This window comes from Lactuca serriola, chromosome 1 (genome assembly GCF_051521515.1).
Source record: "Lactuca serriola cultivar US96UC23 chromosome 1, Lser_US96UC23_V15, whole genome shotgun sequence".
NCBI classification, from domain to species: domain Eukaryota; kingdom Viridiplantae; phylum Streptophyta; class Magnoliopsida; order Asterales; family Asteraceae; genus Lactuca; species Lactuca serriola.
In genome coordinates this window covers 44146488-44160976 of record NC_136408.1, presented here as the reverse complement: position 1 = coordinate 44160976, position 14489 = coordinate 44146488, and the positions used below count along the sequence as shown (strand labels likewise).

General features: G+C 39.0%; 1 protein-coding gene and 1 non-coding gene across 2 annotated transcripts; one reads left to right on the top strand and one right to left on the bottom strand.

The window, feature by feature from the left end:
• Window positions 1–5203: 5203 nt before the first annotated feature.
• LOC145080779 (small nucleolar RNA R71) lies at window positions 5204–5310 on the bottom strand. The gene has a single exon (XR_013695364.1). It is a non-coding gene; the product is annotated as a small nucleolar RNA R71 (small nucleolar RNA).
• A 6718-nt stretch (window positions 5311–12028) lies between these two features.
• Window positions 12029–13963, top strand: LOC145054289 (uncharacterized). The gene has a single exon (XM_079002446.1). It carries the CDS (start codon window positions 12029–12031, stop codon window positions 13961–13963), a length of 1935 nt encoding a protein of 644 aa, XP_078858572.1.
• Window positions 13964–14489: the final 526 nt, after the last annotated feature.

The following is a 14489-nucleotide window of genomic DNA, read 5'->3' as shown; positions in this document are numbered from 1 at the left end:
GGGAAAATAAAAAGAAAAATAAAAAGAAGACTAAAAAGTAAAAGAAAGCAAACTCTATTGAACGGGTTGCCTCCCGCCAAGCGCTTCTTTTTGAGGAGTCATGAGCTAGACTCCTTCCCATCTACGTTTTGTCATCTTCGAGCATCGGGAACGCACGCCTAACTTTTTGTGATTTGTACTTGGTCTTGTAGGCGTGAATCTTTTTCTTGTAAGCCCTTTTCAATTCGTCTCTTCTCCTTTTCTCAGTATCATCCTCAGCTGTTTGGGCTTCTCTTTTCCTCTTCTTCTTTTTCAACCCATTCTTTTTCACCAACTCTTGAACCTCCTTCTCTTTAAATTTAATGACTTCATATTTCATAATGGTCCGTGCTCTAGGTTTAGTGGTGAATTGGTGATCAGCTTCCACTCTGCTTCCCTTTATGTCTTCATCCTCTTTTGTGCTCAACTCTTCTCCAAATGGCATCGTATCAAGGCATGCCACATCGGCTTGTTGGACCTCCATTCCTTTTACTTCTTCTGCTGATTGTTCTTCCAAAGAATCAAAAACAGCAACTGAACCCAGGGTATGTGAAGAACTATCAACAAACAAATCAGCTTTGGTCAAGTTTTTATCCAAATCGACTGGACTCGTCGAGTCCATTATGGTGACTCGGCGAGTCTGATCGGGTTCCATCAATCCTGGAGTGTTTTCTGAGCTGGCTCCTTCCAGTAGCTTTTCTAGCTCCTCCAAGTCTTTGTTAGCATCTTCAACTCCTTCAGAGTGTAGCGTGAACTTACTTGGGTCTTCTTTTAGTAATATTTCAAGCTCTTTTTGTAATACCTCATCATCCAATTGGATAAATGAGATTTCTTCTCTCTTTTTCTCTTCTTGCTTGATTTATGGAATAGCTTTAAACTTCACAGCCTCATCACCCACTCTCAATGTCAATGTAGACTCACTTATATCAATTAAGGCACACACGGTGTTCAAGAAGGATCTCCCCAAAATAATTGGAATTTCGGGGTCTTCTTCCATATCAACAACCACGAAGTCTACTGGGAATATGAACTTGTCCACTTTTATAAGGAGATCTTCGCAACCGCCTTTTGGATGGATTATTGTTTTGTTTGCCAAAATGGATTCTCATATTTACCGGCCTTGGTGCTGGTAAATTCAGCTTCTTAAAGAATGAATAGGGCATCAAATTAATGCTTGCACCTGAATCAGCCAATGCTCGTGTAGAAACTTCATTACCAAATTGGCATGGAATTACTATGTTACCCGGATCACCCTTCTTCTCAGGCAGCTCACTCATCAATATCTCCTCGACTTCAGCCAGATCTTTCCTAGCAGCAAAAAGGCCTTTAAGCAAGTTAAAGTATTTAGGAGTTTGGAGCATTGTTTCCACAAATGGCATATTGACTTGTAAAGCTTTAACATGCTCCATGAAAGTTCTATAGGCTTGAACTTTTTCTGCAGGCATGGCTCTGGTTGGGTATGGCAAAGGAGGGTTGTATGGCTTTAGAAAACTGGCAGTATCTTCATTCCCGACTGGACTCGTCGAGTCCATGAGAGTGACTCGGCGAGTCTGGTCGGGTTTTTCTGGTTCTGGTTTTTCTTCCTTTTCTGCCTTCTTCTTGGAGACTCTTAGTGTTTCTGTAAATTTTTCTTCACCGCTGGAGGTTATTACGCTCACGTTCTCCATTCTTGGATTGGGCTCGGTGTTGCTCGGAAGTTGACCCGGTCTTCTTTCATTCACTTGATGTGCAAGCTGTCCCAGCTGTTTCTCAATGTTGAGAATGGAAGCTTGCTGATTCCTCAACATGTTTCTGGTTTCTTGCATTGCTACATCGTGATCATTATGTCTTTTCTCGGACGCGGTTATGAACCTTGTGAGTATATCTTCTAAATTCGCCTTCTTTTCCGTCACCGGCTCTTCCTTTTGATAGAATCCCCTTTCCCTCTGTTTGTATTTCTCCTCCTTAGCCTTTTTATACTCTTCGTATGGGAGCCATTCCTTCTTTGGTTTCCTCCAGTCTTCATCGTATCTATCGCCACTGGAATAGAATACTTGAGCCTTTTTATTTCCCTTCTCGTCTCGATCACAATCCTTGGTAAGATGGGGGCCGCCACAATTTTCGCATCCTACCCTAATAGCATGGATCGTTTGATCCATTTTCGTCATTCTTCGGTCTAGGCTATCGAGTTTAGCTATTACCGCTGCCATGCCATCGTTCACCGAGTTTACTGCTCCACGACTCACTTCATTCCTCGGATTGTGGTATTCTCTAGAATGCTTAGAGAATTCTTCAATTAATTCCTTTATTTCCGGAGGTGGCTTTCGGGTGAGCGGGCCTTGTGAATCGAGTAGTTGCCTTGTGGTGACATTAACTCCATCATAAAAGATGGAGACCTCTTGTTGGCTATTAAGATCATGGTGTGGGCAATTTCTAAGTAGGCTCTTGTACCTTTCCCAAGCTTCATAAAGAGATTCTCCGGGTTGTTGCTCGAAGTTGGCAATGGCTTTCTTTAGCTTGGCTATCTTGGAAGGTGGGCAGAAATGGTCAATGAACTCTTCTTTCATCTTGGCCCATGTGGTGACCGATCCGGGAGGAAGTGATTTTAACCAATCTTTTGCAGCGCCTTTAAACGTGACAGGGAGCATTCGAAGAAGCTGGGTCTCGCGTGGAACATTAGGCACGTTGAAGTAATCGGCTACATCATTTACTTCGTCCAAATGCTTATAAGCGTCTTCATGATCTCTCCCGTAAAAAGGGATCTCCTTGAGTTGAGCGAGAATATGGCCCTTTAGCTCAAACGTAGCGGTTGCGGGAATTGCAGGTTGCACAAGTCCCGGCCCGGTGTCATCACGCATCCTTTTCTTCCACTCCCCCATGGGGACTTCATCGATGTTAGCCATAGTGATAGCTAACTCTTCTTCGGAATCGGTTTCGTGCTCGGAAATATGCTCTTCTTCTTCCTCGGTCTCGTACTCGATATCTTTGTGAATTGGTTCTTCAATTGTTAATGAGGCACTGGATGCTCCTGATTTGCTGCCTTTCTTCTTGCTGAAAACGGATTTCAAGTTCTTGAGTGGTGAGTTCTTTGAAGTTGCGATATCTCCTACGGCTTTTCCTTTGCTTCTCTTTAGTGCGGATTCCGGGTCTTCCAAAGGTGGTACTAGAGGTGGGTCCGATCCTCGGGTCATGAAACAGCTGAAAAAAAAACGAAACAAAAGAAACGAAATGCGTAAAAGGAATAAAAACGTAATAAAAAAATAAAGACTAACACAGCGATGGACTCACCGAGTCGGCACGAGTGCACTCGGCGAGTGCAAGGCAAAAACAGAAAAGAAAATTTTCTAGTAAAAAAAAATGGAATTGTATTAAAACTAAGTCTACTTACTGGATTTGCTTTGTAAATAACTTTGTGTAAGATAAATCCCACACAAAGGATCGATTAAACTAGACTTTATTATTAATTTTAGAACCGTTCCCCGACAACGGCGCCAAAAACTTGATGTGTGTAAAACCCACTAGTTTTAAACCTACTTTTAATTATCAAATAACACACAAAAGGCAGTGAACCTATCAATTGTGGTATAGCTAAATAAGCAGGGTATCGAACACAGGGAACGGCAAATTAAACTAAAAACTAATTTAATCTAAGTTAATTAAAAAGCAGGAGTTGTTCTCTAGTTTTACAAGACTAGAAACTTACTAATTATTACTAATTTAAGCTAGAAAATAAAGACTTTGACTAGATTCAATAACGGAGAAGTACTTCTATTTAGTTCAACTTAATTGATCCTATGGTTGATTTCAAGGTAAAAGTGCAATGGATTAATTCTTTTGCTAGTTACCGATTCAATTGATTAGTTCCGTATTCACTTCATTAATCCTTAGCAAATAAATCAATTTAAACAATGGCCAGTTGTCTATTTCAATTAAATTTACTAGATATAATATTCGGGTTAAGTTAGACTTGCAATAGCTAATTAATTTATCCTTTTAATTAACTTCTTGTTTAATGGTCATCTCACAAGCTTGCACATAAATTTACTTGATTTTCTTATTAATCCTAGTTTCATGTTCACTACACTAGACATATGACAAAAAGTGTTCACTAAGCATATGAGATTGATAACTAATAGATGTTCATGCTAATTAATTATCTCCCTATTAACAGAAAATCAATTATCATTCACACACAAGGTTCTTTAGCAAGCTAAAATAACTAAATTAACCAACATGGAATTAATCCTACCAATCAATCAAACCATACTACCAATTTCGTATCCCCAAATAGAAGTTTAAAGGGTTTAGCTCATCATTGAAATAAAATTCAGCAAACAAACAGAATCTAAATGTTCAAACATAGTAACTAAACACAAAGATTTAAGAAGTATGATAAATTTTGCCTCAATGCTCCTTCGGAATTGAACTCTAGCTCGCTTTAACGATCTCTAAGGGTCCTCTGGCTTCTCAATCGCAGCAAAACCTTTTTGAATCGTCCCAGAACTCTTCCTCATCGATCTGTGGAATTATCTATAAATAAGCGGTCCGACTCGTCGAGTCAATTTGTGACTCGTCGAGTCCCTCTCACATTCCCCGTATTGCGATAACTATCTGGGATCCCGAGTCATTATCCTTCTGATTCCTCGACCGGACTCGTCGAGTAGCTATCTGACTCGACGAGTAGAAGCTTTTTTTAGTGTTTTTTCCTTCTTCATTCCACTCTCGAGCTCCTAACCGCTTCTCTTGCTTCCTTTTGCTTCCGAGCTTCATCTTTGGACTGAAAAACATAATTTAACACTTTTAAGTACCTTTTGTCCATAATATGCGATAATTTAGCTAATATATGAATAAAAACTATACTAAATACACACTAAATATGCACATATCATGATGCTTCACCTATACTCTTCGTGGAAGGAAATGAGCATCATGCGGAAGTAAGACCACATCTAATTAGTGTCTTACCCGTCTTTAGAGGCCATAGAACTGATGATCCATACAATCACCTCTATGAGTTCCTTGCAATTGCTAACGCGAATACTCCGCGAGGAACTAATAGAGATTCCTTTAGACTTCACTTATTTACATTCACTTTAAAAGAAAAAGCTAAGTATTGGTTCACTTCTCTTGCCCCCATAGTATTACTACTTGGGAGCAATTACAAACTAAATATTTACAATAGTTTTACCCTGCTAGTAAAACAACGGAAATAAGAAAGGCGATAAAAGATTTTGCACAAAAACCCAATGAAGAATTTCATGATGCATTTGAATGCCTCAAGAAATTGTTGTGTTCATGTCCCCATCATGAATTTCCTCGTTGGCAATTTGTATGTTTCTTTTATGATGGAGTCGACACTGCCAATCAAACCATGATTAATGCCTCGTCTAGCGGCACTATTATGAGTCATGGTTCAAAAACCAATTACTCAGCTAAGAAACGAGACACCCCAGTTTCATCTGCTGCTTCAGTTTGATTAAACAAAAACTGGAAAAATGAAGTCAAATCTGATATTAATTCTTTAAATAAATAATTTGACTTACTGCTCTCTAGTCTAGGCAAAGAGAAAGGTGTGTTTTTTTCGCAGGGATAGAAGATATGTGTAAGCTGTGGAAATTCAGGACACATTGTTGATGAGTGCATGAAAAGTCAAGAGGAAATCAATCAAGTGCACGACTATGGTCAATTCCCAAATAATCCATGATCATTCAATCGTAACTACAACCAAGTTGGTGTTGGATTAGTTGTCTAAGCCCATAACTATATTTGGCATGTACTTGACCCGGTTGTAGCATGGTCCTTTTGGGTTGCCTTCATCAAAACAACTTGACTGGATGAATTATAGAAAAAGAGGATAAATGTGGTTTATTAGTATATTATATGAATAATATATCAAAATAGAAATCATATTGTTTAATTAATATTGGTCAAGAATTAATTAGGAATTAATTTTGTGATCAAAAGATATTGATTAAACCTGGGGGACTGATATTTTAATTATTGGATAATTGCAAAGTAGGTTGAGGAAACCCTAAAGATAGGGTGGACGAATTCTTGTGGATAAGGCTGATAGGTGCATTTTATGCACCTATTTTGCATGTTTATTTCCGTCTTTTTATAGCATTATACTTCATAATTCTTGCATTTAGTTGATTATTAGGGTAGTTGCATATTTTATTAAGAATGTCTGGTACTTCACTATTTTTGATTTATTTTGCAGGAATTATGGAGCATGGAATGTGTAGCTTGGATGCATGGAGCTTGGATTCCTGGAGCTTTGGAGCATGCAGAGAAGATGAACCGGTCATTCCATGGAGGAAAGCATGAAGACATAACCCGAGTCATTGCTGCATTATCATCGTAGAAAAGGACTATGTTTGAAATGCGGTTCTTGTCACATTGACACGGTTCGTGTTTGTCCTTTATTATCTCATATTTGAGCAACATGACGCGTGGTGAAGCTAGACTGAAGATGGAGCCAACAGTGAAGATGTATTTGATTTTTAGCAAAAAGCATGGGCCATGCCAAAAACACATGGTCATGACAAATGGCCATGCCAAAAACACATGGGCAAAAGGCATGGCCATGCCAAAAACGCATGGCCATCTGGTATGCACGTGAACTTTAATTAAAAGAGCAGAAGAACGTCATTTGAAAAGAGAACGGTTTTTGGGGAGCAGTTTCTGGCGATCTAGGGCAATTTTGGGAGAATTCTTGGAGCTTTTGAGAAGACTTAATCATTGCAAACATTTTGATTTCATTTTTGTAAGCATTAAACATTTCAATTCCATCATTTTTCTTGTTTGATTTGTTCTTAGCCATGTGTGGCTAAGAAACCCTAGTTTCTAGTTCTTGTTCAAAACATGTTGATTGCTTGACTTGAAGCATATGATTTGTCACACCCCCGAACCAGACGGCGGAAACGTCCGGGGGCTGTCGTGACTCAATTGTATACCATAACATTGAATATATATGAAACATAACAACATTCGTCACCATTCATCAATACAGTACAACCAGTAGCGTTTACATGAAGTACATTGGTTAAACATTACATTCCCAAAAATTAATTTGTTCAATTCATACAAAAATAAACTGCAACCGTCACTGAATATGATTTCCCTTGATTCACTGGTTCCCTGAGAATACAAGTATTTTGAAAAACGTCAACATATGAAATGTTGGTGAGTTCATAAGTAATGTTTGAAATCCAATGTTTGTATTGTTTGAAAACCACCAGAAAATCCGATATTTTCTGAAATGAAAAACTTTCGAAAATGTTTGTGAAGATCCATAGGTATGCCTGTTTTGTTTCTGTACTTGTGAAAATTGTTTATTAAAAATTATAAGCGTTTCGAATCCGATATGTTGAAAAACCTAGGAAAACCCGATGTTTTCCTAATCCTTTGAAAACCGTTATGTTGCGTTGAAACCATTACAAAGATAGGAGTGTCATTCCCAGGCGACGTTGGATTATTTTTGAGCATGATTATTTACTACAAACCCGCATTACACAAACGCCCAGTTCATAGCAATACTAACGATCCCAAAGGCGTCGTTCGTACAAATCACGTTATCCAGCCGCCCTGACTATGTGTCGTCCCACATCCGAAGAGTAAGAGGACACGAAGGCCTCGATGACTCTATTAATCGGTTGGGGACAATATGCGTGCGAGGGGTCCCCGACCCGCCTCGTAAAATATGCAGACTTTTCTAGCAATACCAAGGACCCTTGGGGACCAGTAGTATACAAGCCATTGAAAGTCCCTCTACGTTGTGCCGAGTCGGTGAAACTCAACACTTCGTAGAAAATATGCGTCTTCGGGCCTTAAGATCAGGTCATTGGGCTAGCTAGGCCCAACAAGCAAGATTTTACACTTTTGGGGCCCGAAGATGGTGCGTAGACGTCTGTGCACACTCGTATGTAAGCTAAGTTCCCAAACGTTATTTATATGAACCGTAGTGTCGTAGAGTTAGTAGTTGTAGATTTCTATTGGCTCGAGACCGAGCCAATTCGTTTAACAACGACTTTTGGTATTGTAATGTGTTGTATTTCGTCGATAGTCGCGGTGCCATTATTTAATCAAATTGTGTATATTGAATTAGCCTTGAAAATTTTCTGTTTTCAGCCCCTCATTATTTGTAAAATTTACATTTTCAACCCTTTTTATTGAATATTTCCCGGTTTGGTCCTTAAATTATTTTTCTTGACATTTTAACACCAAAAATTATTGAAATTAATATTTTTCAGCATATTTTTCATAGAAAACAGTTTAAGTCCCTGAAAATGCAGTTTTCTCGGTTTTAATCCCTTCTTTTCGCAACTTTGACAATTTTGGCCCAAATTGGAAAATTTTTGCAACTTTGGTCCTTTTTAAATTTAAAAAGCATTTTAAACCTTTGAAAAGGATTTGGAACACTTATAGTCCACTGTTTTACAGAAAATCACAGTTTTGACCCTCCAAAACAGAAAAATTCGCATAATGGGCCTCATTGGGCCAAAAATGTCATTTTTAGCCCATTAAGCTTGGAATTTATGTTTTTAATCCCCTAAATGAGTATATTTCCAGAAATTGATTTATGTAAACTGTTTTGGCACACTTCATCCAGCAGAATTCGTGATATGCCAATTTAGGCCCTTAATTTTGTATTTTTCACATTTTAGGCCCAAAATTTGTGTTTTTAACCCAAAGAAAATTATTACTAAACCACTTAGCCATTTTTCTTGAAACACTTTGTATGTAGAAGTATATTTGAAGCTAAAATCATTTCACACAAGATATATCTCGGTTTTGAGGGGTTTTATGGCTAGATACAACATTATAACACACAAAAGCATACATATAAGCATGGAAATCATACAAGGCATACAAAACACATATAGATCTACACTTTCACTTGTATTCCCCCCCCACCCAAAAAAAAAACTCATAAAAACAGAAAATAGGGGGTATGAAGCTCACCTTGGGTGTGGTTTCGGTTTTGGAGAGAAGATGGAAGAAAAATGAAGTGATTTTTGGTCTTAGCACCCTTTGATGAAGATTTCGACCTCTAGGATGCAAGATCACAAGAGTGAATGAATTTAGAAGAGATTTTAATAAAATGAAGTAGCTAGATCATGGATTAGTCATCAACTTACCTTAGATGATGATTTTTGGTGATGGATTTTCCTTGTGAGCCCTTGATTCACGAAATTTTGAAGAAGGGGGGAGGAGATGTTCTTCAAGATTTAGAGAGAGTAGAATAGATTTTTGTGAGTGTGTGTGTGTTGTGTTTGGCCGAGAGTGAGAGAGATAGGAAGAAGAGATGTGATCTTGAAGTGATATGCATGGAAGAATGAGAAATAATGCATGGAAGTCCTATGGGTAATAGTGAGGTGGCATCCAAAGTCAACACTTCCATTTCTCTTTGGGTTTGGGCCTTGGGCCGAGAATGGGAAGAGAAAAAAAAAGATTTTTGGGCTTTTTGCCCTTAAGCCCCATATTTGAGGTAGTTTGGGTGTTCATTGGCCTTATAAAATAAAATTGTGATTTTTATGCTTTATTAAGCTAGGTTAGGTTAAATTATGGATCAAGCTTGTGATTTATTTCATTCTAGGCCCAATATGGCCTAAAATGTTGAATAAAATAAATGTGGGTCCAATTAGAGCCCAATTAGGTTTCTAAGCCCATGATAGTCTAATTGGAAGCTTATTGGTCCATTTGGATCCAATAAGGAAGTTCTAGTCCAAAATAGCCTTAACAAGAACTTCTAGGGTTTTCCAATTGTTTGATGACTACTTGTAGTACTTGTATAATGTATTTGATTGAAGTTTTTGATTCACATTAACTTGAATGTATAGATTACATGGCTCAAAATTTCCAGTTGTGACATGATTTGATGTTGGATTTGTGATTCTATTCAAGTGATTATGTTTTTGTTTAAACTAGAATCCTTGAATTTGATTTGTGCTTGATTGGCCACTTTCATGAATTGAATTTTTGTGCAGTTAATTAACTTTTAGGGCACCTAATCGTTCTATTAAGTTAATAATTGGTAACAAACAATAAGTTTTCTTATTGTAAAACATATATCACATGTTTTCACACTTTCGAGCGTATGAAAAGAAATGAACATTGTTGGGAAGCTTGTACAAAACTTAATGCAGTTTTTCAATACAATCTAAGAGCGTGTTTAGGTTGAATTAGTAAAGCTAGGTCTAGTCAAAGAGCGTGTTTTGGTTAGAAAATTTGGCAAACGAGAGGTGTTAGAGCGTGTTAATATCTTTCAGTACCAACTTAGAATAGCAATCATGAATTACATCAAGTCATAATCAAGTTGAACAGCAACATTGAGAACTAGAACTGGAAGCACTTTTATAATTTGTTTACAAATCTGTTTTATTTTGTGCATGTTTTTAAAGTAGATTGTTATTTTCATTATTTGACTTTTGCAAACAAAACCCCCATTTGTGACCAAAGTACCTTGTGCAAAAAGGTATAGACTTTTGTCCCGTGTCTCTGTGGTTCGACCCTGCTTGCCTTGTACTACTTTTCAGCGCATTAAAGCAGTGTATTTGGAGTCTATTGTACCCCTTCATTTGTTGGTTTTGACACCCCTAACAAATTGGCACCGTTGCCGGGGACACAGTGTTACTAATTGTTTATGCCTAGATCTTTTCGTACAAGTACACCACTGCCAATTGACTCAGAGATAGAGAAGACTGCAAAGAAGTTAAGGAAGCAAGCCAAGCTTCGTAAGAGGCAACCGATTTCCGGTACTTCTTCATCATCCAATCCCCCGGTCATTAACATTTGGGAGGATATTCCCCTTTCAAGTGTGTCCGCATCCGAAACAGAAAGTCCATCACCTTCACCTCAACCATCCTCATCCAGGAATACCACCCCACCCTGTTCACCTACTCATCACAGCCCAAACACTACACCCACCTAAACTTCAACCACTACTCATACCATGGGAGATAACCATGGAGGGAATCCACCTCCAAATCCACCACTCGAACAAACCCTTCGCCAATGGGCGAGGCAAGAGGTCACTCAACAACCTCTTTGCATCACCTATCCGGCAGCCACAAACCTTGAATTGAAATCCGGTCTCATTCACTTACTCCCAACCTTTAGAGGCTTAGAAAATGAAGATCCCCGAAAGTTCCTCACGGAGTTCCATGTTGTGTGTGTTGGCATGAAACCACACAATGTCACTGAAGACCAAATCAAGCTTAGGGCATTCCCCTTCGCAGTGCAAGACTCAACAAAAGATTGGCTTTATGACCTTCCACCGGGTATGGTCAACACATGGGTAGATCTTGCACGCCTCTTCCTAGACAAATATTTCCCAGAAATGAAAGTCTCAGCCCTAAGAAGAGAGATAATTGGGATCAAACAACACAAGAGAGAAGCCTTTCATACATATTGGGAGAGGTTCAAAAAGCTTTGTGCCCGTTGCCCAAAACATGGTATTAGTGAGTATCAAATCCTTCGATACTTCATTGAAGGCATGACTCCTTAGGAAAGAAGACTTCTTAATGCTTCAAGTGGAGGATCTTTTACTGACAAGACCCCAATGGAGATTCGAGATCTCATAAAAAACATGGCGGAGGATTCAAAGCATACTAGTCAAGATGAAGATTGGTACACAGATGCACCTCGAGGTGTAAAAGAGGTGCATACTCCTCAAATTGAAGCTCAACTATCTGAGTTGACTAAGGCGGTAACGATGTTTGCTAAGGACAAAGGTGTGCAATCCACACCCCGTCCTTGTGGCATTTGCACTCAAGTGGGACACCCGATTGATATGTGTCCTCAATTGCAAGAAGAAGAATATGAAGAAGCAAATGTTATAGGAGGCTATTCCGGTCATAATCAAAGAACTTATGATCAGCCCCGAGGCAATCAAGGGTGGAACAACAACCAAAGCATGGGCTATCAACAAAGACCACCACCCCATTACCAAGCAAGGCCTCCATTCCCACAACAAAATTACCAACCGAGGCAACTATAACCTCCTCCTCTACAAGCCAGATCCTTAAGTATGTCCTTAAAAGACATAGTCAAAAGCCTTGCCACCAGCACCCAAAGTTTTCAGCAAGAGACCAAGGCAAGCATCAAGAATCTTGAGCAACAAATGGCACAACTTGGTCAATCGGTGAGCAAAATGGAGAATCAAGGAAAGCTACCTCCTCAAACTGAAAAGAACCCAAAGCACAATGCTTGTGCAATTAGCTTGAGGAGTGGAAAGAAATATGACGGCCCGAAGATGCCCGAAGAAGAAGGAGAGGAGTTGGTGATAGAAGAACCACCAAAAAAGGATGAAAAGAAAGAAGAAATGGTGGAGAAAAAGAAGTCGGAAGAGAAAGAAGCAAAGATCACAACACCACTTTTTCCATCGAGATTGAGCAACAACAAAAAAGAGAGAGAAGATAGTGAAATCATGGCAATGTTCCGGAAAGTTGAAGTCAACATCCCTCTCTTAGATGCGATCAGACAGGTACCTAGATATGCTAAGTTCCTTAAGGAACTTTGCACGTCTAAAAAGAAGCTACGAGGTAATGAGACAGTGAAAGTGAGTGAAAATGTTTCTGCAGTTTTGCAGAAAAGGATGCCCCCAAAGTGCAAGGATCCAGGTGTTTTCACCGTTGCTTGCAAATTGGGAAACTTGTATGTCCCCCGTGCTATGCTAGATTTAGGAGCTTCAATTAATGTTTTACCATATTCTGTTTATAAATCTATTGGCATAGCCACTTTAACAAAAACAGGGGTAATCATCCAACTTGCAAACCGTTCTATAGTACACCTAAAAAATGTATTAGAGGATGTTTTGGTGCAAGTTAATGAGCTTGTCTTTCCTGCAGATTTTTATGTGCTTGATATGGGAGATGATGACCATCCATCCTCTAGTTCCATACTTTTAGGTAGACCATTCTTGAAAACAGCAAGAACAAAATTTGATGTCTACAATGGTACATTGTCCATGGAATTCGATGGGGAGGTCATCAACTTCAATATCTATGAAGCAACGAGGTACCCAAGTGATGTTCATTGCATAAATTTTGTTGATATAATCCAACCTTTGACTGAAAAGTGTTTTGAGTTGACTAACCATGATTTGTTGGAGTTAGTTTTGAGCATGAATTTTGATAACAATTCAGTCAAAGAGATTGCAGAAAATTTCAAGTTAGATGAAGAGTTGCTGGAAATTGTGGAGAGCATGGAAGAAAAGAAGAAAATGAGGTATGATAATAACAATGTGAAATTGCCCATTTCTAACACAAAACTTCTTCCTTCCGTTGTGCAGGCACCTAAGCTAGAATTGAAGACTCTTCCAGATCATTTGAAGTATGCGTACCTTGGGGAAGAGAAGACTTTGCCTGTCATTATCTCCAACAAGCTGTCCATTGCAGAAGAAGATGAGTTTGTGACTTTGCTGAAAAAGTATAAGAAAGCCATTGGGTGGACAATTGCTGACATAAAAGGGTTGAGCCCTTCCCTGTGCATGCATAAGATCCTCATGGAGGAGGACTTCAAACCAACTCGAGAGGCACAGAGAAGACTGAATCCACCCATGATGGAAGTGATAGAGAAAGAAATCATGAAGCTTTTGGATGTAGGTATGATTTACCCTATCTTAGATAGTAAATGGGTGAGCTCCATTCAGGTAGTCCCAAAAAAAGTCGGGGTCATAGTTGTCAAGAATTTAGAGGGAGATTTGGTGCCAACCCGTGTGCAAAACGGGTGGAGGGTTTGTATTGACTATAGAAAGTTGAATGCCTCAACGAGAAAAGACCATTTTCCCTTGCCATTTATTGACCAAATGCTAGAGAGATTGGCAGGTAAATCTCATTACTGTTGCTTGGATGGTTTCTCGGGTTTTCATCAAATTCCGGTAGCCCCAGAAGACCAAGAGAAAACCACATTCACTTGTCCCTTTGGCACATTTGCTTATAGGTGTATGCCTTTTGGTCTATGAAATGCACCCGCAACATTTCATAGATGCATGGTGACCATTTTTTCTGAATATGTTGAAAACATCATTGAAGTTTTCGTGGATGACTTCACAGTCTATGGAAACTCCTTTGATGAATGTTTGAGCAATCTAACAAAAATTTTGCAAAGGTGCATTGACACAGATCTTGTGCTTAACTATGAAAAATGTCATTTCATGGTGGACAAAGGATTGATTCTAGGACATATTGTGTCCCGAAAAGGCTTGGAAGTTGACAAAGCCAAGATAGATGTTATCAAAAGTCTTCCTTACCCAACAAATGTTCGGGAAGTTCGTTCGTTTCTTAGCCATGCAGGTTTCTATCGGCGGCTCATTAAAGATTTTTCAAAGACTATAGTGCCGATGTGTCAACTACTCCAAAAAGATGCTGAATTTGAGTTCACTCAGCCATGCAAGGATGCCTTCGATCGTTTGAAGGATTTACTCACCTCTGCTCCAATCATCCAACCACCTTATTGGGATCTCCCGTTTGAGATCATGTGTGACGCGA

Excerpts from the sequence above, each read along its gene's own strand:
- LOC145054289 (XM_079002446.1), top strand. The coding sequence starts at position 12,029 with ATGTCCTTAAAAGACATAGTCAAAAGCCTTGCCACCAGCACCCAAAGT.